This window comes from Chiloscyllium punctatum, chromosome 26, assembly GCF_047496795.1.
Source record: "Chiloscyllium punctatum isolate Juve2018m chromosome 26, sChiPun1.3, whole genome shotgun sequence".
Taxonomy (NCBI): Eukaryota; Metazoa; Chordata; class Chondrichthyes; order Orectolobiformes; family Hemiscylliidae; genus Chiloscyllium; species Chiloscyllium punctatum.
In genome coordinates, this window is record NC_092764.1 from 72,513,064 (window position 1) to 72,534,735 (window position 21,672).

The window sequence follows — 21,672 nt, forward strand, 5'->3', positions numbered from 1 at the left end:
AGGGAGTCCAAAATTAGAGGGCATAGGTTTAAGGTGAGAGGGGAAATATATAGAAAGGACCTGAGGGGCAACTTTTTCATGGGGAGGAAGGAGCGTGGAATGAACTCCCACAGGTAGTGGTGAAGGCTCCAACATTTAAAAGAATGTGTTTATGACTAGTAAGGGTTCAGAAGGATCAGGCCAAATGCTGGCAAATGGGACTGGGTCAGATTGGAATGGCTGGTGAGATCAAAAGTTAGTCGGGGGTTAATATAGAGTAATAGGGTACTGGTTGGGATAGTTTTTGGATGGTCGATGTGGATTTGTTGGGCCGAAGGGCCTGTTTCCACACTGTATGGATTCTATGAAAGTATACTATGAAAATGCCTGTTTCCATGATGTATGAACCTATGCGTCTATTACTTTGGGGTAGATAATTCCAGACATTCATTGCTCTCTGGGGGAAGAAATTCAATCTCACCTCAGTTTGAAATGAATGTCTTCTTAAATTGGAACTATGACCCCTAGCCCAAGATTTCACCATTAGTGCAAACATCTTCTCAACATCTAACCTGTTGAGCCCCCTCAAAATTTAATACGCTTCAAAATGTATCAAGTTTCCCAAAGATTTGACAAAAAGCAGCACTTCGATCCAGACTGTGAACTCACAACCAATTAACTTAAGAGTCATTAGCTATAAATGGATAGCACTTGAAGGATGTTGAAGAAAGTGAGGATTGCAGATGCTGGAGATTAGATTTGAGAGTGTAGTGCTGGAAAAGCACAGTGTCTGACAAGCAGGAGAGCATCCTGATGAAGGGATTATGCCCGAAATGTTGATTCTCCTGCTCCTCGGCTGCTTCCTGACCTGCTCTGCTTTTCCAGCACCACACCCTCGACAAGTAACCTCGATTGACATCACAGGGCAATACTAAGTGAGTGCTGCAGTGCTGGAGGTATTGTCCTTCAGGCTGAGGCAACCTGGAGCTCCATCTGCCAGCTCTGATGGATACAGAATACTTCAGAGCGCAACTCAAAAGCAGCACAGAATATTCTCTCCGGTAGGCTAGCTAACATTCTTCTCTCAATAAGTACAATCAAAATTAGATCATCAATCACGATGTTACAGGACATTATACCAATACAGATTGGTGGTGTGGATGAGGTGCAAAATTTAAGACTTTTTTTTCCCCAAAGTACCGGATATTGTGTGGGGAAAAAGGCATGCATTCCGAGGCAACTAACAATTCAGAACTTCAAAGCTGGTGCGACTGTGTCAATGAGATGCTGCGGAAAGGAAGGATGATAGCAGGTCCAGCCCAATACGTGCAGCCAGTCTTCAGGTCTCTAAAGGGAAGGTTTGGAGGTTGGAGATGGGGTGGATGCTGCAGATTGGAAGAACATAGGAGTTCATTCCCCTACATATCCACCAGCAGGCTGCTGTTAGCCAGATTCTGGATTAGTGGGGCTGGAAGAGCACAGCAGTTCAGGCAGCATCCAAGGAGCTTCGAAATCGATGTTTCGGGCAAAAGCACTTCATCAGGAATAAAGGCAGTGAGTCTGAAGCGTGGAGACATAAGCTAGAAGAAGGTGGGGGTGGGGAGAAAGTAGCACAGAGTACAATGGGTGAGTGGGGGAGGAGATGAAGGTGATAGGTCAAGGAGGAGAGGGTGGAGTGGATAGGTGGAAAAGGAGATAGGCGGAAAAGGAGATAGGCAGGTAGGACAAGTCCGGACAAGTCACGGGAACAGTGCTGAGCTGGAAGTTTAGGACTAGGGTGAGGTGGGGGAAGGGGAAATGAGGAAACTGTTGAAATCCACATTGATGCCCTGGGGTTGAAGTGTTCCGAGCGGACGATGAGGCCTTCTTCCTCCAGGCGTCTGGTGGTGAGGGAGCGGCGGTGAAGGAGGCTCAGGACCTCCATGTCCTCGGCAGAGTGGGAGGGGGGAGTTGAAATGTTGGGCCATGGGGCGGTGTGGTTGATTGGTGCGGGTGTCCCGGAGATGTTCCCTAAAGCGCTCTGCTAGGAGGCGCCCAGTTTCCCCAATGTGGTTTTACAGTTCCTGCAGTGGTAGGGGAAAGTGCCAGGATGGGAGGGTGGGTGGTAGGGCGGCGTGGACCTGACCAGGTAGTCACGGAGGGAACCGTCTTTGCGGAAGGCGGAAAGGGGTGGGGAGGGAAATATATTCCTGGTGGTGGGGTCTGTTTGGAGGTGGCGGAAATGTCGGCGGATGATTTGGTTTATGCGAAGGTTGGTAGGGTGGAAGGTGAGCACCAGGGGCGTTCTGTCCTTGTTACGGTTGGAGGGGTGGGGTCTGAGGGCGGAGGTGCGGGATGTGGACGAGATGCGTTGGAGGGCATCTTTAACCACGTGGGAAGGGAAATTGCGGTCTCTAAAGGAGGCGGCCACCAGGTGTGTTCTGTGGTGGAACAGGTCCTCCTGGGAGCAGATCCGGCGGAGGCGGAGGAATTGGGAATACAGGATGGCATTTTTGCAAGAGGTAGGGTGGGAAGAGGTGTAATCCAGGTAGCTGTGGGAGTCGGTGGGTTTGTAAAAAATGTCAGTGTCAAGTCGATCGTCATTAATGGAGATGGAGAGGTCCAGGAAGGGGAGGGAGGTGTCAGAGATGGTCCAGGTAAATTTAAGGTCAGGGTAGAATGTGTTGGTGAAGTTGATGAATTGCTCAACCTCCTCGTGGGAGCACGAGGTGGCACCAAAGCAATCATCAATGTAGCAGAGGAAGAAGTGGGGAGTGGTGCCGGTGTAATTACGGAAGATCAACTTCTCTACGTAGCCAACAAAGAGACAGGCATAGCTGGGGCCCATATGTGTGCCCATGGCTACCCCTTTGGTCTGGAGGAAGTGGGAGGATTCAAAGGAGAAATTGTTAAGGGTAAGGACCCGTTCGGCCAAACGAATGAGAGTTTCGGTGGAAAGGTACTGTTGGGGACGTCTGGAGAGGAAAAAACAGAGGGCTTGGAGGCCCTGGTCATGGCGGATGGAGGTGTAGAGGGATTGGATATCCATGGTGAAGATGAGGCGTTGGGGACTGGGGGAACGGAAGTCTTGGAGGAGGTGGAGGGCGTGGGTGGTGTCTCGAACGTATGTGGGGAGTTCCTGGACTAGGGGGGATAGGACAGTGTCAAGGTAGGTAGAGATGAGTTCAGTGGGGCAGGAGCATGCTGAGACAATGGGTCGGCCAGGGTGGTCAGGCTTGTCGATCTTTGGAAGGAGGTAGAATCGGGCAGTGTGGGGTTCCTGGACTATGAGGTTGGAAGTTGTGGGTGGGAGATCTCCTGAGGTGATGAGGTTCTGTATGATCTGGGAGATGATGGTTTGGTGATAGGGGGTTGGGTCATGGTCGAGGGGGCAGTAGGAAGAGGTGTCCTCGAGTTGACGTTTGGCTTCAGCGATGTAGAGGTCAGTGCGCCAGACTACCACTGCGCCCCGTTTATCCGCTGGCTTGATGATGAGGTTGGGATTGGAGCAGAGGGATTGGAGGGCTGCGTGTTGTGTGGGTGAGAGGTCGGAGTGGGGGAGGGGAGTAGACAAGTTGAGGCAGTTAATGTCCCGGTGGCAGTTGGAAATGAAGAGGTCGAGGGCAGGTAATAGGCCAGCGCGGGGTGTCCAGGTGGATGCAGTGTGTTGGAGGTGGGCGAAGGGGTCCTCGGAAGGTGGGCGGGAGTCCTGATTGTGAAAGTAAGCTCGGAGGCGGAGGCGACGGAAGAATTGTTTGACATCACGGCGTGTATTAAATTCATTGATGCGTGGACGGAGGGGGATGAAGGTGAGTCCTTTGCTGAGGACTGATCGTTCATCCTCAGTGAGGGGGAGGTCTGGGGGGGGATGGTGAAAACTCGGCAGGGCCGGGAGCTGGGATCTAGTGTGGGTGTGGAGCTGGGAGTGGGGGCGGAACCTGTAACTGGAGTGGGTGTGATGGTGGGGGGGAATGGGGGTGGAGTCATGAGCAGGGGTAGTGTTCCCCTTGGGGTTCTGGGGGGTGGGGATCGTGACAGTGGGGGGCATGTCAGCAGAATGCAGGTGAGTGACGCTAGTGGGGGCGGAAGTGGTGGTGATCATGGCAGTAGGGGTGGCGGGAGTCACTGAGCATGTGGCATCAGCGATGATGTGAGGGGCGGAAGTGATGTCACGTGCGATGCATGAGGAATTGTGAGGGGTGGGAGTGGCCATTATGCGGGTGGAAGTGACATCATCAATCAGCGTGGGGGTGGCAGCTGCATCAGCCGCATGGCTAATGGCGAAATAGATTCCAAGGCCAGGGGAATCTTCTGGAATGTTTGAGGAGTGATGGTTATGGAGGTGGGTGGATAAAAGTTTGTTGTACTTACAGTTTTTGATGTTTGAGATGGAATTGAAATACTGTTTGTTGAGAGTATGAATTCTCCTGAGGATGTAGTACAGAGTGGGTCCTTTGCAATTCTGAGAGAGTGTGGCCCTCAGCTGAGGCAGGACTGACTGTAGAGAGGTTAGGTGACGGCACATTGCTGCAAGTGTGGAGCGGAGGATCTTGAAGGAGAACTGTTGCTGGTGTTTTTGAATCTGTAGTCTGTACTGTTTGTCTTGTTTGGGTCCGAACTCTGCTGGTTTAAAGGTGGTCTGGAGTCCGTGTGGGATGAGTTGGTTACGGAGGCAGGCACTGAGGAAGCCAATGTGGCTGTGGTAGCGAGTTTGTTTCACGACATGGTTGAAGAGTTTCAGGGCAGAGGAAATGACCTGGGAGTTGCAGTGGGAGAGGGACTCCCTGAGATTCTTGTAGAGAGAGGAGGAAAACTTCTTCAAGGCAGGCATCCTTGCACCCAGGCTACAACGCCAGCAGATGCAAAAGCAGCAAAAGTGAATCTTATTCTCAAGCAGAACAAGGGCTGAAATGAACCTGACCAACCTTCAATTGCTACCACAATCATAGCAAGTTTGAACTATAGCCTGGATGAAGCATAGATAAGACTAGGCAGAAGTGGGTACTGCAGATGCTGAAGTTTAGAGTCAAGATTAGAGTGGTGCTGGAAAAGCACAGCAGGTCAGGCAGCATCTGAAGAGCAGGAAAATCGATGTTTCGGGCAAAAGCCCTTCATCAAGAAGCATCGATAATTTCACCTTTAGAAATGTGCATTGCTGGATAAAATATGCTGTCAAAACTTTTCATCTTGCACTCAGGACAATTTGCAAAAAGTATCAATTCAGAGAGGAACAATATTAGTCCGCATGAGAACAGCACTGACTATTTGGCAGATACAACAATTAATGACGATTGACAGTTAACTGACAGTCAGCTTTAAATTTTAAACCTGGCAAAGGAATGTCTCTGAGTAAACATTTCCAAGTCTCCTGCTCAGATGGACAAAACAGAGTGAAAGATTCAGGTAGAATAGCAGAAAAAAATCTATAGAAATCGTCAAATCTCAGTATCAGAAGCCATTCAAGGTCATCACACCTCTGCTGTTGTTTTAAAGGGTGACAAATTAATCTTATCTCTCTGCTGTTCTCAAACCTCTCCCCTTTAAATATTTATCCAATCTGAACTTGCTTCCACCACCCTTCCAGATGGCACACTCCTGATCACATCTCTCTGTGTGTAGAGAAGTGCTGATTTCTCCTCTGGCTCTCAAGCCATCTACCTTCAAGTTGTGTTCTCTGGCGCCTGACCTTTCTGCTCATTGGGAACGATTTAGCCTCATAGAGCACATCTAAACCCATGATCTTGGACAGCAAAATACCCCCATAATCTTCTCTATCCTAAGGAGGACAGTCCCCAGCTTTACCAATCTCTCCAAATGACTGAAGTCTCTCAACCCTTTGAATGTTCGAGTAAATCTCCTCTATCGCCTCTCTGAGCCCTTCGTATCCTTCCTAATACTGTGGCGCCCGGGACTGTACACAATACGTCCGTTAAGACTTAACCAATGATTTATAAAAGTTGAACACGACATCCTTTGGGAAAATGTGTGCAGGGTAAAGGAAGTTTCAGGGGCATAAAGAGAAAGCCATAATTAGATTGAATTAGCTTTCCTACAGTGTGGAAACAGGCCTTTCAGCACAACCAGTCCACACCGACCCTCCGAAGAGTAACCCAGCCAGACCCATTTCCTGCTGACTAAAGCCCCTAACACTATGGGCAATTTACCATGGCCAATTCACCTAACTTGCACATCTCTGGACTGAGGGAGGAAACCGGAGCACCTGGAGGAAACCCACGCAGACACGGGGAGAATGTGCAAACTCCACACAGACAGTCGCCCGAGGCTGGAATTGAACCTAGGACCCTGGCACTGAGGCAGCAATGCTAACCTGCTAATCAGCAATGATCCTGATTATCTGCTATTCAGAAGTTGAAGTCAGAGGAAAACAAGAGGAATCAACTAAACTTACTTCCAAAATACAACCCATACGTAGTTAAACCTAAAGAAAAACCAAAGTTGTTGATGTGACTTAATTTGGTTTTATTTATAGAAAATTAATTTCCTCAGACAACACGGTGTGTAGTTATTTGGCCTTTATGGGGGCAAGTGGGCGTTTTATGCCAGCTCTGGCTCACTGGAAGCAGGAGGCTGAGCAATTTTAACAGTTCTGTTGTAGCAAGGCCCACAAGAGGCCTGCATTGAGAGGACATGACTGCACACACATTGCATAAAATGGTGGCATTAAAAGACATTTGCTTGTGGAAGTAACAGAACAGAGTGCAGAAGCACAGGCTATAAAGAGAATCCAATCATAAGGAATTTTGCTGCAGAGGATGATATATCCATTCGGAGCTCTTAGTGTCACCCTATTCTGCTGCCCTTTTTCCAGATTGCTTTAAATGTGTCACAGCTCAGCTCAGACAGACCGCACTGGGCACAGAGTCACAAACTCTCAGGCTTGAAGCCCTCTCCAGAGGCATAACGCAGCACTTGACATATGAACCAATATCACCATACTAGATTATTTGTCCATACTCTCATTGTTGTTTGGGAACAAATTAGTTGCTGTGTTACCAAAATTACGATTATAAAGTCGGAGCCATACAGCACAGAAACACAGGCTTCAGTCCAACCAGTCCCTGCAGGACATAATCGGCCTACAGTCACATAGCATAGAAACTGCCCCTTTGGCCCATCGGCCCACCACGTCTATGTCATCAGCAAACACCAAACTACACTAATCTCATTTATCTGCACTTGGTCCATAACCTACTGTGCGAGTTTGCAAAGTCTGTGCAAATAACGGGGAGCTGTGTGTCTTGGACTGCTCCAGGGTGGCTTAACATACAGCTGCAGATGGGGCTGGGGGAGAAATACACAACAAGTATTATCTACTACTGATGAATCCCAAATATAGAAGGTAACAAGTTCATGATTACTTTATAAACTCAGAATGCTGAACCATAAAACCCCTCGGAATGCCAGAGGTATTTTGCTGCTTTAAGCTTAAACATTTATCCAATTAAGCTGTGAGGGCATTCCAAGCCCTTTCGGAACAGCGCTGCTGATTGTGTTGAGAACAGGGAATGTGTGTCAGCTGTTAAGCAGAAATGCCTCAGTTCTGTATCTTTTGTGGACATGGTCTGGAGAGGGGCTGGAGGATAAACTGAATCAGCCTGGGTTTCTGTTGCTGATCATTATTTCACGGAAGACTGTGTGGGCACACGTACATACAACATGTGAGATATGGGAGACCCAGATGGTCAAACAGTCCACCAACAACCTGAGCCTGAACTTGCACATGGATAAAGAAACAATGTCAGAAGTTAATATCGCAGGGACTTGTGAAGAAGTGATCCCCAACACAAACCAGCATCTTTGGGAGGTGATCATGAACAGGAAGGCAGCAGATTTATTTCACATTTATTGCTCCTTTACAGATTGTAGAAATATTCTAAAGCCTTGTGTGTGAGTGCAAACTGCTTGAGGTGACCAGCCAAGTCTAAAGAGTTAATGTTAGAATGTGAACAAGACAGTCTACATCATCAAGGAAGTCATACGAGATTACATGGCTATTAGGAGTGTGAAGACCTGTACTTTGTCAGCAGTTACCATGTTGAGTCATAAAGTGTGGTGCTGGAAAAGCACAGCCGGTCAAACAGCATCTGAGGAGGAGAGTCGACATTTCGTGCATAAGCTCTTCACCATGAATGTGGGCCACATTCCTGAAGAAGAGCTTCTGCTCGAAACGTCGACTCTCCTGCTCCTCAAATGCTGCCTCACCTGCTGTGCTTTTCCAGCACCACACTTTATGACTCTGATCTCCAGCATCTGCAGTCCTCACTTTCTCCTAGTTGATTTACACCATTGAACAAAATAGGTTGCTTACTAACAAAGCTTCCTATTACCTTTATCACCCCCATTGTATAACACAACCAAACTAGAATAGAGCCCAGGTGTAGAAGTATCACTGCAAATCTGTTCTTTCGTTGGGAATACTCACCACAGCTAGTACCCTCTGAAATTATCCTGCTCCTTTCACATTCTCTCATCTTCATTACAGCCCAAAGGGTGAAACTATGCAATTCCAGCTTCATGCGTTTGTCTTGGGTTCTCTTGCATTGAACTGGTGCATCTGAGTGCCTGGCATTCCTGCCCTCCACCCTCCTTATAATAATTTCTATTTAAAGTCACATCACAGAGCTAATCCATCGAAAATACTGATTGAAGCTGCACCAGCAGGAATGCCTGAATGTACTGAGTGAGGCTGGTAACCAATTATTTCCTTGAATTAAAACTTATTGATCAGACAAAGAAAAGCTCATTGATCGCAGCTTAATACTGCAGCCCATGTAAAGCCTATCTTTCTAAAGGAGATGCGCTGATTGGCAGTATTTAAATCATGAAGTAAAGCTGCTCCAATGTTCCCACTGGTACATTTACTGTGAGTGACTCACAGAGCAGAGTGGTTTCAGATATGGACAGAGTCAGTTAATGTGGGCTGAGGCAGTGGTGGAGGCTCTGACTGCACTCAATGCTGTTGGATGAGGAGGGAGAGTGGAGAGAAAAATCAGGCTGGTTCCTAGTAAAGTGTTTCATAAAATATTTTGAAAGCAGAAGTACACAGATTCTCGTAAGGCAAGGGAACTGAAAGTCATCATGGATCAATGGGAATTGGGAATACAAATGGATTAGCCATGATATTACCGAACGGTAAAGCAGATTTGAACGACAGAATGACCTCTTCCTGCTCCTCGTTTATCCATGTGTTTGTATACTGGCAGTGCAGATGTGTTGAACCCAAGAGTCAAGCCTCACATGGGCAGGATAGGTAAGACACAGAGGTCAAAACTGAGCAGATCTACAACAAAATGTGAATCATGCAGCTTGCTTGATTTGACAGCTCCCAGTATTTGTGACACATAGGTTGAACACTGCGCGGTTCCAGGGTAAACCTAAGCAGCCACATAATGATCGGAACAGTTCCCCATTTCCCAGCACATTCAAGAGAACAACTATGTATCATTTACAGTCTGTTCCACTTGCTCCTCTCTAATCTTTTTCTCAAGTATGAAACCCATCCCTTTCCAGCTGTCTTCAGTTCTAAAGAAGAATCATTTTGGACTCAAATCATTAAGTTTGTACTGTCACCACAGGTGCTTCCATCCCTGCTGCTATGTTTCTCCAGCTCTCTCTCATTTTATTCATGTATTGACCCTTTCCTTTCCGCACAAATGGGATAAGTTAGCTGGGACTTGCGTATAATTTTAAATCGCTGTTCGAGCCACTATTTGACCCACACAGCAGCAGCGTGCCTGTCATACAGAAGTCAAGCACAATCAGCACCAACTCTGATCAAATGTCCCAATGAAATCCTGAATCACTGCTGTATATTCTACACTGTGCAAGTGCCTGAGGACGTGTGATGGCACCTTTAAACATTCAACACCAACACGCATGGGTAGTGCAATTGCAGGGCCTTTAGTTTTAAAACACTTAACACTATGTGCTACACATCACAAGGACTCCATGGATAAAACTCAGACAACGTTTGGTGGCATCAACATCATCTAAATGGACTCTCTTTTTCCACGGTTGGTTCCTATAAGTTCATGGCACTTTAGATTATGTTAAATTCCCTACAGTATGGAAACAGGCCCTTCAGCCCATAGAGTCCACACCGACCCTCCAAACAGCAACCGACCCATCCCATACCCTTTATTTATCCCTGACTAATGCACTTAACACTATGGGCAATTTAGCATGGCCAATTCACCTGACTTGCGCATTTGGACTGTGGGAGGAAACCGGAGCACCCAGAGGAAACCCACGCAGACACGGGGTGAATGTGCAAACTCCACACAGACAGTCACCCGAGGCTGGAATCAAACCCAGGTCCCTGGGGCTGTGAGGCAGCGGTGCTAACCACTGAGCCACCGTGCCGCCACACTTCTTCAATTTAAAGGCACAAGGTCAGGGAACAAAGGAATATCCTCAATAGGTTAGTGGAGGAGGGGGGGGGGGGGGGGGGGGTGGAGGTGGAGGAGGGAAATCTTCTCATTTCGGCTGATGTTCTTAAAAGTCACTTCATAGCACTAACATCAGTTCAGTGACCTAACTGTGTATCCAAATCTGCTGCAGCTCTGACACAAAGGCAACATTCTGCAGATACTGGGCATCAGAAATAGACACAAAGTTTTGGCAAACTCTGGCAGCATCTCAGGAGTGTCACAGCTGTTTTGGACTTGAAGCATTTACTTGGTTTCTTCCTCCATAGATGCAGCATAACCTGCCAAGTTCCTCCAGCACTTGGGTTTGAGCCCATTTGCTGACAGTCTGCTGGAGATTAATACATGAAGATTGATTCACAGTGGTGTCCGCTGTCACCAGGTGGTTTCATACGTGATGCCCATTTGCAGAATGATCATTGGCTTTTCCAAGCATTGCCAGCCAGTTACGCACGTTTCATTCACCACTTGCCAGGAGTTAAGTTATGAGGAGGAGAAATTACACCAATTAGACCTGCTTCCTCTCGAATTTATAATGTCAAGGGGTGATCCGATTGAAGTCTTCAAGATAGTAACAGAGCAAGACAGGGTAGATAAAAGTAAACTATTTTCGCTGGTTGGAGATTCTAGTCTCCGAATTAGGGCCAAACCATTCAAGAGAAATGTTCTGAAGCAGTTCTGCACACAAAGGGTAGAACAGGTTTGGAACTCATCTGCAAATACCAGCGGTTGCAGCATCAGTAGCTAATCTTGAATCTGAGATTGATACGTTTTTGTTTAGCAAAGGTATTAAAGGATATGGGCCAAAGGCAGGTACATGGAGTTAGATCACAGCTCAGCTCTGATCTCATTGCATGGCAGGAGGGGCTGAATGACTTACTCCTGTATCTAAGTTGTATCAGCTGCAAAACTTTTCTGATCTTTTCCAGTTTTAACGCTCCATAATTTATAACACCAGTACAAAAGACTGAAGCATTTCTAACCATTATCAGCCAGCAATGCAAAGTGGATAATCTACGTGACCCTCTTCCTCAGGCTTCCAACATCATGGATCATCATGATTTCAAGAAACAGCCAAAAGCACAGGGTACTGCAAAGGATTTGGGGAGCTACCAGCATTCTGGAAAACATTCTGGAAGCAGCAATGAAAACTAGTGGTGCAACGTACCCCTAATCACGGTGTTCTGGTACAGCTAAAAACTGGCATCTGTCTGATAATGGGGAAAAACGTCCCAGGACAAATCCAACGTGGTCAATTACCACCTTCAGTCGACTCACAAAATTAGGAACATGACAAAGGGCTACAACGCTGCACTTTCTCAGCAATATCCTGCTCATTCATGCTCAATTTGGATTCTGCTAGGATCACTTAGCTCATTACAGCCTTTCCAAACATGGACAAACAGCTGAATTCCTGAGGTGAATTATAGTGACTGCTTTTGATTTGATCAAGTGCGGTATCAAAAAGCCCCAGAGCTCTCTACTAGTTGGAGTCAAACCTGGCACAAAGGAAGGTGGTTATGGCTGTTTAAGGTCTTGGTACAACTGCAATCAAGCCCTTCATCATATTTCTGTTACCTCTAACCTTGATTATTCGAAAACACTCCTGGTCAGATTTACAGTTTTTATGATCCATAAACTTAAGCTCTGCCATAATTCTGCTGCCCGTTCTTAAGCTGAGTTTCTCTGGCGTTTCCTGTTTAGATTTCAAGTTTCCAGCATCTACAGTAGTTCTGCTTTTAACGTCGAGATATCTGTGCTCTGGCCTTTTGGGAAACCCCTGATTTTAATCACTTAAATGATGGCTGTGCCTTCAGATGGTAAGTCCCCAAGCTCCAGAATTCACTGTTTAAAATTGTCCATCTCTCTGTACCTCACTGTCTTATTTTAACAGGCTTAAGACTAAGCATTTTATCACCTGACCCAATATTGGCTCATAGGACAAGATCCCTGAAAGCAACCCAGGACATTTGATTCACTTGGAAGTATTAAAATAAAGGCAACATATACGAAGGACTACGTTCCAGACAGCTGGAACCATGCTGCAATTTACCCGTAGCTCTTACCTTCCTGGGAGTTTTGATATAAAGGTGATATAACCACTTCAAGACAGCAATTCTTGTCATCATTCCTGTAACTGTGTCATGAAGATGCCGATCGAGCACCAGCACGATTCCATCTAAATCGAGGGCTTCCTGAGAATGGTCTATCCTGTACAAGTAGTAAGCAGCTTTATCAATATTGTTATTAAAAAGGGGCAAAAGGAGAGGGGGGGGGGGGGGTAAAATAATCAACTGCAAACTATGAGGAGTTATGCCATATCAAACAATGACTACCTGACAGAAGGCATCACCATGAAACAAAACTTTAACAAAACTCGATGTTCGTTTCAATTAGGGCGGCACGGTGGCTCAGTGGTGAGCACTGCTGCCTCACAGCGCCAGAGACCTGGGTTCAATTCCCACCTCGGGCAACTGGTGTGTGTGGAGTTTGCACATTCTCCCTGTGTCTGTGTGGGTTTCCTCCGGGTGCTCCGGTTTCCTCCCACAGTCCAAACATGTGCAGGTTAGGTGAATTGGCCATTCTAAATTGCCCCTAGTGTTAGGTGCATTTGTAGAGGAATGGGTCTGGGTGGGTTGCTCTTCGGAGGGTCGGTGTGGACTTGTTGGGCCGAAGGGCCTGTTTCCACACTGTAGGGAATCTAATCTAATCTAAAAAAATCTGATTCAGACTGCACCGCACTGAGGATGGTGATAGCACTGAACTAAATATCACTGCAGGGTTACAAAAATGCAGTTGGTTCTGGCTGTAGATTAATAGTTTAAAAAATTACTTCACAAAACATGACCACTGCTGGCTAGGATGGCTTTTGATGATTTACCCTAACTGTCCTTCAGAAGGTGGTTGTGAGCTGCCTTCTTGAACCACTACAGTCCTTGGGTGAATCCACAGTAGCTAGGGGAAGGCAGTTACAGTATTTGGATCCAGTGACAGTGAAACAATAGCAACGTAGTTCCCAGGCAGGACATGGTGTGGATAGATGGGTACTTGCAGGTGGGAGTATTCCCGCGTGTCTCTTCATGTCTTACAGATGGGTGACGCTGCTGCTGTTGGTATGCCCTCCTGTAGTTTACATTGACCAGAGTAAATCCCCCAGCTTTATGGTAATAATAGAGTGGGGAATATGGTGGGGCATAACGTTACAGATTGTGGGTGAATACAATTTTGCTACCACTGATGACCCATAGCACCTCATGGCTGCCCAGATTTGAACTGCAAGATCTGTTTGAAATCTTAGCACACAACACAATGGAGGATATCTTCAACGTGAAGATGGAGATTGTCTCTATAAGAACTGTGTGGTGGTCATTCCTACTGATCCTATCATGGTTAGGGATGCTGGTTATGAAGTATATTTTAACCTCTTGTTTGTTCACTCATCACCTGCTGCAGACTCAGTCTAGCAGCTATATCCTTTAGGGCACGGTCAGCCAGGCTTGGTGATTGACATTGAAGTCTGTCATCCAGAGTACATTTTGTGTCCTTGTGATGATCACTGCATCTGCCAAAAGATGTTCAACATGGAGGAGCTTTGACTTATCAAAGAAAGTGGCAATCAGCAGGAGGTTTCCTTGCCCTGATGCCATGAAACTTATTAGGGTATGGAGTCAATAAGGACAGCTGTCAAGACAACTCCTTCCTTACTCTACATCAGCATGCCACTGTCCCCTCTGCCCACACAGACTGGTGGTGCCTGGGCAAACTCTCAGAATCATACCTTACAAAAACAAACATTTGTCAGTGCCTAGGTCAACACCGGGTGGTTCACTTAATTTCATTCTTTTGACTGTTCCGTAGCTGTTTAATGCAACAGAGTGGGTCATTTCAGAGGGCAGTTAAGAGTCAATCACGTTGTGGGTCTGGAGCCACACTGGCATCGCAGATGAGGGTGACAGATTTCCATCTTAAAGAGCATTCATGAACTAGATCGGTTTTTATGACAACTGACAAAATTTCTCTGTGTCATTGAGACCAGTTTCCAAATTCAGATTTTTTTTCATTAATTGAATTTTAATTCCACCAGCTGCTATGCTCCTCCCCGCCCCCCCGGCATTAGCCTGTGCCTCTAGTTAGTCTAAGAAATGTCCACTTCACTATCAGCATCTCCCCATGAATGCCAATGAAGTAAACTATCTGTAGCCAAAGACCAGACCATGCTTTGTCAAAATTGCAAACAGAAATTTAATTTGGGATTAAATGATATTAATGGCCAATTCAACACCCAATTAATATTTCACCTAGTTGGAACAATCTACTGAACAAAGAATTCCCTCCATTCAAAGAACAGGAATCCAATTTGGATTAGTGAGTTTTCATAGGTTGGCCTTGGATAAGATTAACTTGGCTGAGTCAGCAGTAAATGAGCAGCTCTGTTTATACACTAAATCCACTTAAACCTGACCCCACACCCTCCCGTCAAGTAATTTTCCCGGTCCTGTGAAATCAGTAGCAGAGTGTGGTGCTAGAAAAGCACAGCAGGTTACGCAGTGTCTAAGCAGCAGGAGAATCAATGCTTCGGGCATAAGCCCTTCATCAGGAATGTGGGTGGGTGGGGGCTGAGAGATAAATAGGAGGGTGTGGATGGGGCTTGGGGAGGAAAGAGCATTCTGGGGCAGAGCATTCCACACACCCACCACTCTCTGGGTGAGGAAGTTTCTCCTCATCTCTGTCCTAAATGGCCTACCCCTTATTTTTAAGCTGTGTCTTCTGGTTCGGTCGGAGGGGAGGGTAAAGCAGATAGGTGGGAAGGAAGATGGACAGGTGGGACAGTTCAAGAGGGTGGAAGGTTTGATCGGAGATGAGGTGTTGGGGGGAGGGGAGGTGATCAAACTGGTGAAATTGATGCTGATGCCGTACAAACCATCCACTCAACATAGCACTCTTAACGTCAGGATGCCTCAAAGTGTTTTACAGCCACCAGACTACTGTTGCAATGCCAAAATCATGGAAACTAATTTGCACACAAGAACCATCTATAAACAGTCATGTTATGTCTGGCTGGAGAGTCTCAAAGCAGAAGATGAGGAGTTCTTCCTCCAGGTATCTTGGATTTGGCGCAGGACTTGCATGTCCTTGGGGGAGTGGGAGGGGGAGTTGAAGTGGTCGGCCACAGGGCAGTGGGCTGTTTGGTACATGTGTCCCAGAGATGTTCCCTGAAACATTCCGCGAGTTGGTGTCCTGTCTATAATAGCTTTCCTTCTCAATGACCCAAGTTGCAAAAGCTCAGAGGAAGAGAACATCTGGCTTTATAGCCTGTCCCAGAGAGTTGTGGTCCTCATCCATTACATCAAGGACCTCAGTAATCCCTCAATGCAACAGTTTCCTATACAGGGCAAAGCACTAGACCAAACATCCCTCACCAATCAGGAGAAACTAGACCATTTAAGTGAGACAGAGATAGAAACAAAATAAAATTGATTATTTCAGAGTGATAAGACAAGGAGAAATTTGTCACAAGGGGTAAGTAGCTTGCTTAGTGTCACACAAGTGCCAAAATAATTAGAAACGCACTGCGTGCAAAGAGACAGGGAGGACATCAAATGATTGAAATGAAGAAAGCAATGCAAGCCCACACACCATCTCCCACTCTTTCCCAGCACCCAGATTCTGACAGTTGACTGCAAAACTTGAGAAGATCTTCTCCCAGCCTCCATTTAAGAGCAGGAAGGGAAGGACTGTGATTCTGCAAACAAATTGCAGAGCACTCTCCTTTCAATAACAGGTATTGAAAATTTCTGTTCATTGCTTCACCATTCAAAAACGTGTAAACAAGTGATGGGAGGTATTATAAATCACCACAGCTTTAAGCCTGGGATTGATAGCACCATTATCTTGGGAAACAATGATCCTTGTCCGATTATTCATCTTTAAAATGCTCAATTATTGGCACGGTGGAATGAACAGAATCTGGTCTTAGCCACAAGCGCATGCAGTGGCTCAATCCTGCTGCATGCATCATGACACAAGTTACAGTCTACACAAGAAAACAAACTGCTCACTTAATCTCATTGAGGGCATTACACTCATAAAAGTGGCGCCTTTGCGGCAAAGGTCGCCTTCACTGGGGAAATATATCCTCATAATCAGACAGTTCATCGACATGCTAGAGTACATTCCCTAACCTATCAGCCATGGCTCATTGAGCAGCTGAGTTCAAATCCTGTTTCTGAGACTTGTACAATGCAGGATGGCACAGAACCAGTGCACAACTGCTGATAGGATTAATATCTATGTCACCTAATAGAGGGTACTATCTGCCCTCTCAGATAGACATAAAATAGCTCTTAGAACTACTTTGCGAACAAGGGAGTTCGCCCCACAACTGATTTTAATCCCCAAACTATTGTCATAAAAACACTGTCAAACATTGCACATGTTTCATCTTAACATGACTGTTTATAGATGTTTCTTGTGTGCAAATTAGTTCCCATGATTTTGGCATGGTTTCCGGTGGTTATAAAACACTTTGAATCATCCTGACGTTAAGAAAGCTGTATAAATGCAAATGCTTCTCTCTTTGGCCTATTTTAATGAGACATTCACCTACAGAGAGCAAAGCACAAATCAGCCACTCCTTTATTATGTGCCTTGCATCGCCAACATTAGCAATCCCACCATAAATCTGTCTGATTCACTCCAGGTAATCAACCAGAGACTGCTAACCTTGGTGCAGACAATGGCTGAGAGTGCTGCAAGTGGGGCACCTGGTGACACTCATACATTATATAAAGGTTATCCACGTACTGAAAGCCCATCTCCACACAGGGCAGTGTGTACTGGGTCTGGAATTGGTCGCTAGGATTGAGCGAGGGTGAACACTCTGCTGAGTATTTTCAGTTTAGATAAATTCAGACCAGATGTTAATGGAACTGTGATTGAAAACAAAGCCTGTTGAATGGGTGATTTACAGAGGTATACCACAAGAGAATTTTGAAACCTTCAAGTTTAAATTTCAGAATGGAGACTTGAGTGAATTGTACATAAATTGAACTATGTTCCCAGTGCTAGAGGACATGGATTGTAATGAATAAACCTCTTCCAAGAGGATATGTTAGAATTCTCCACTCACATTAGAACACAGGATATGGGAACCAGATTCCCACTTCAACATGAAAAGACATTGCATTAAACTTCTCATGCCTTCAGCAGAGGAATACATGCTTAGTGCAGAATTGGAAATACGCAGAACGTGCAGCGATTGAGGCTCTCCAGAATAAGTCTTCCAGGTGATCGGGAATGGGGTTGGGGAGGGAGGTGGGAGGTGTTTTGTTATCTCACGGACACATTCTGTGCTGCAAAAATCACAATGCATCAGAATAAAGCATGCTAATACAAAGGAGTTACTGAGTCACTTGGAGAGGTAGGTCACGGTGGAAGCTGACATCAGTCCAGACCAGGGATCACAGAGGAAGTCAATAATCAGCCCAGACTGAAGATTAAAGTAGATGCTTCCTCACCTGTACTATTCAATGAAACACCATGTTGCACAATTAGCCACGAGGAGCGATTCTATAGAAGGAGTGAGATGACCTCAGGTACTCACGTGACAGACTCGCCAGTGTTGTTGCTGGTGTTCAAGTCCTGGGACATGTTTGACTCTGGAAGGGGGAGAAAATATATTTTAAATCCCTTCTCTGTATAAACTGAATTTAAACATCTGCACACCCCACCCATCACCTTAGCTGGTTCTGACCATCCCTGCTGGTCTCTTTCAGCCACACATTGTGAGGCAATGCTACCTCAATTTAGAGCACACCATTAAAGGTGAGCATCTCCCTGCTGATAAGCGTGCTGGTCACAATCTGTATGTAGCTCTAAGCCCTGTTAACAGTATCCTTTACAGGGAGTTGGACAGCCTGGGAGAATATGAACCATCAACAAATAGGAGCCAGAAATGCGTACCATGTTCATTAGAAAAATTGTGAAAGCAGGAGAGTGCACAGGAGTTGTTCCAAATGGTTTCAGGACTGAAGGAACTCCTGGAGACTTTTGGAGAACCTGAAGGACTGAAGGAACTCCTGGAGAACCAGGGAATGTTTCAACATGAAGGTTAAAGGAGAAATAATCAAGGCTTGCCAGCTCTTAGGGGTTTATTTTTATCTCCCATTTTGTGGGCATCACTGGCAAGGCCAGCATTTGCTCCCCAACCCCCAATTACCCTTGAATCAAATGTCTTGCTCGGTCATTTCAGTGGGCAGTTAAAAGTCATCCAAAACATTGAAGGTTTGGAGTCATTTGTAGCTCCGATCAGGTAAGGGCAGTCCTTACCCAAAAGGATATTAATGAACCAGATCGTTTTTTTTTAAAACGGCAGTTAATAACAGTTTCATGGCCCCTCTCAGACTAGCTGGCAATTCCACAATTATTAATTGCAGTTAAGTTCCCTTCATGGCCTACACCCAGAAAACCAGAATGCACAGATTGAAGGCATTTGGGAAAAGTATTAGAGGGACAATGGTGACAGTGTTTTTGCTGAAGCAGAATCGATGCTGACTTTCCATAGCCAGAACTGTACATCCTTGAGAATGAATCATTTACACCATTCTGTGGAAAAGTGAGGGGAATGGAATGAATGGGATCGCAGTTTCACTGGCCCTTTCCCTCCCGTCTCTACTGTTGGATGTTAAGGTAGTATAGTGGTAATATCACTGCATAATAACCCAGCAGCCCAGTCTAAAGCTCTGGGGAAATGGATTCAAATCGCAGATTGGCAACCAGCAGAATTTCGACCCAAGTATTAAAACAATGCAAACAGCCAACACAGATACGATGGGCTGAACAGCCTCCTTCATTGCACTATGATTCTATCCAACTGAAACCTTAAACCCCTCAGACCTTGCAGCAGCCTAACAAACCTACATTTGATTTCTTTAGCTCCTATCAGAAATCAATTTATCCCTTTCTGGCTGCCAAATGGCTGTTATTCTTCACACAGAGAAAAGGGGGACAAGAATTTGTTCCCTCCCATCTCAGTCGCCAACATGACATGACTTTATGCCAGCAAGGTGATAAATTCTCAACAAATTTCCCTGGTAATAGGCTGAGACACCAGTGAGGAGTGTGAATGATAGATATCTCCAAGGGGCAGCTGCATACAGCCCAAGGTTGAAGGTCAGGCTATCTTCCTTCCTCCCTATGATCCCAGCCAGAGTCAGCTAACCTCAGAGTAGGATCCAGGACCGAGTCAACCAGAGGCCAGGCAAGGAAGCTACCCACCACCCCACTGGGCAAGCTGCTTATTAACCTCAGACACCAATGAACTGTGCAAAATTAGAAGATATAATTGTCAAAGAACATGGATCATCTGAAAGAATCCGGGGCAGCTTTTAGCAATTTAAATTCAAAACGGCATTAAGTCATGGAGTTACACGAGTATGACTACAACTCAAGGCCTCATTTCAACATTCTAAGCAATGCAGAGTGTCCAGGGGTGTGATACAATAATAATGCATTGGGATGCACCCACTAAATATTAGCTGTGGCTGATAAAGAATCCTCGGGAATTATGCAGTGAGACTCCTTGCACACCATGTCCCTTCCCGTGGATTGCCACCTTGCTGCGTAGGACAGGCTGTTGATCCCAAGAGTGATGCCACCAGAAGTTCTCAACTCCTAGCAGGGCCACCCACAACAGTAAAGTTGGAGGGGAGGAGCCAGACAAAGCTCAATCCAAAACAAGTCCTCAATATGACGATCCAGGCTGAAGGCACTCATCTGACATCAATGGCTGCAGTGCCGGACGAGAGCTGCAGCAGGAGGGAGATCCCCAGGCATCAAGCTTTCCTTGCCCCGGAAACTGGACTTACCTTCCATCAAAGACCATGTGACTGCTGATGTGCAGCAACATTCCTATGTAAAAGATATCCTGTAGCCGGAGGAATCGAAACCAAACTCTGCTGGGCTGGCTACATAATTGGGATCTCCGAGTTCCAACTGCCAAAGCAAACCTTCTGTGCCTAGCACAAGGACAGGACTCAAAAGAGAAGAGGACAAAAGAAATGTACCAAAGACTCCCTGAAGGATTCCCTCAAGAAATGCAACCCACATGTCAACACGTGGGTGACCCTCATTCAGAAGAAACCAAATTGGAGGGAACTCCAGCATGAAGAGATTAGATAAACAGATTTATTGTTGTCACAAGTATTGCGATACAGTGAAAAGTGCCGTTTTGCATGCTGTACAGAAATATCATGCCATACACAGTGCATTAGGATAGCAGAAGAGTGCAGAATACAGTGTTACAGCCGAAGAGAAGGAGTGATCAGAATTAACATTTGAGAGGTCCGTTCAAAGCCCTGAAGAAACTGAACTTGAACCTACTGGCATGTGCATTCAAACCTTTATAACTTCTGCCCAACGGAAGAGGGTGGAAGAGAGTGCAACTAGGGTGGGAGGGGTCTTTGATTACGTTGGCTGCTTTCCCGAGGCAGCTGGAGGTATAGACGGAGTCAACGGATGGGAGACTGCTTTGTGTGATGGACTGGGTTGTGTTCACAACTCTCTGTAGTTTCTTGTGGTCTTGGAACAAGCAGTTGCCATACCACACTGCGATGCATCCAGAGAGGATGATTTCTGTGGTGCATCAAAACAAATTGGTAGAAAGTGCCTTTGTGAACATGCTGAATTTCCTTAGCCTCCTGGGGAAGTAAGTACTTTGTGGTGCTTTCTTGACCATCACGTTAATGTGGATGGACCAGGACAGATTGTTGGTGATCATCACTCTGTCAATCTTTAAGTAAAACACCAGAGCAGCAAATGAAATAAACAATTGCTTTTAAATGTTAAACAATTGCAAAGTCTGAGTGAAAATGATGGACAACACTTCTGTACTGGAGGTGGTAAGAATGCTCAGTTGCTGAGGAGGAATACCCACTGGGACTGCAGAAGAAAAACAAAGATTGCAAAACTGCAGGCTACAGTTTCCAAGTGGCACTCTTCCCTGGTTTGCGAACGTGCAGATAAAATTAGCCCACGTGTGATCACAATCTGTCAGAAATCATCCTACAGTACAATTATAGATCGAGTCTTTTAAAGCCAAGGCTAGACCTGCGGGGAGCACTTGAAACAGTTTCATGGTGATGGCTACAGATCTGTCACAGAGATGGGTGCAACCTAACATGAATAAGTCGAACGTATCATCTATCACTGAAGTGAATTAATTTGAGTATGGTGCTTCCCAAGATGTATTGGTACCAATAAACCTTGT

General features: G+C 45.9%; 1 protein-coding gene across 2 annotated transcripts in view; it reads right to left on the reverse strand.

The window, feature by feature from the left end:
- vac14 (vac14 homolog (S. cerevisiae)) overlaps nt 1-21,672 on the reverse strand; it is a 345,026-nt gene that overhangs the window by 255,679 nt on the left and 67,675 nt on the right. For both annotated transcript variants that reach the window (XM_072547648.1, XM_072547649.1), the window contains 2 exons: nt 18,010-18,064; nt 12,473-12,617 (listed from right to left, as the gene is read on the reverse strand). In XM_072547648.1, coding sequence (XP_072403749.1) covers nt 12,473-12,617; nt 18,010-18,064 — 200 coding nt within the window. The remainder of the gene's footprint in view (nt 1-12,472; nt 12,618-18,009; nt 18,065-21,672) is intronic.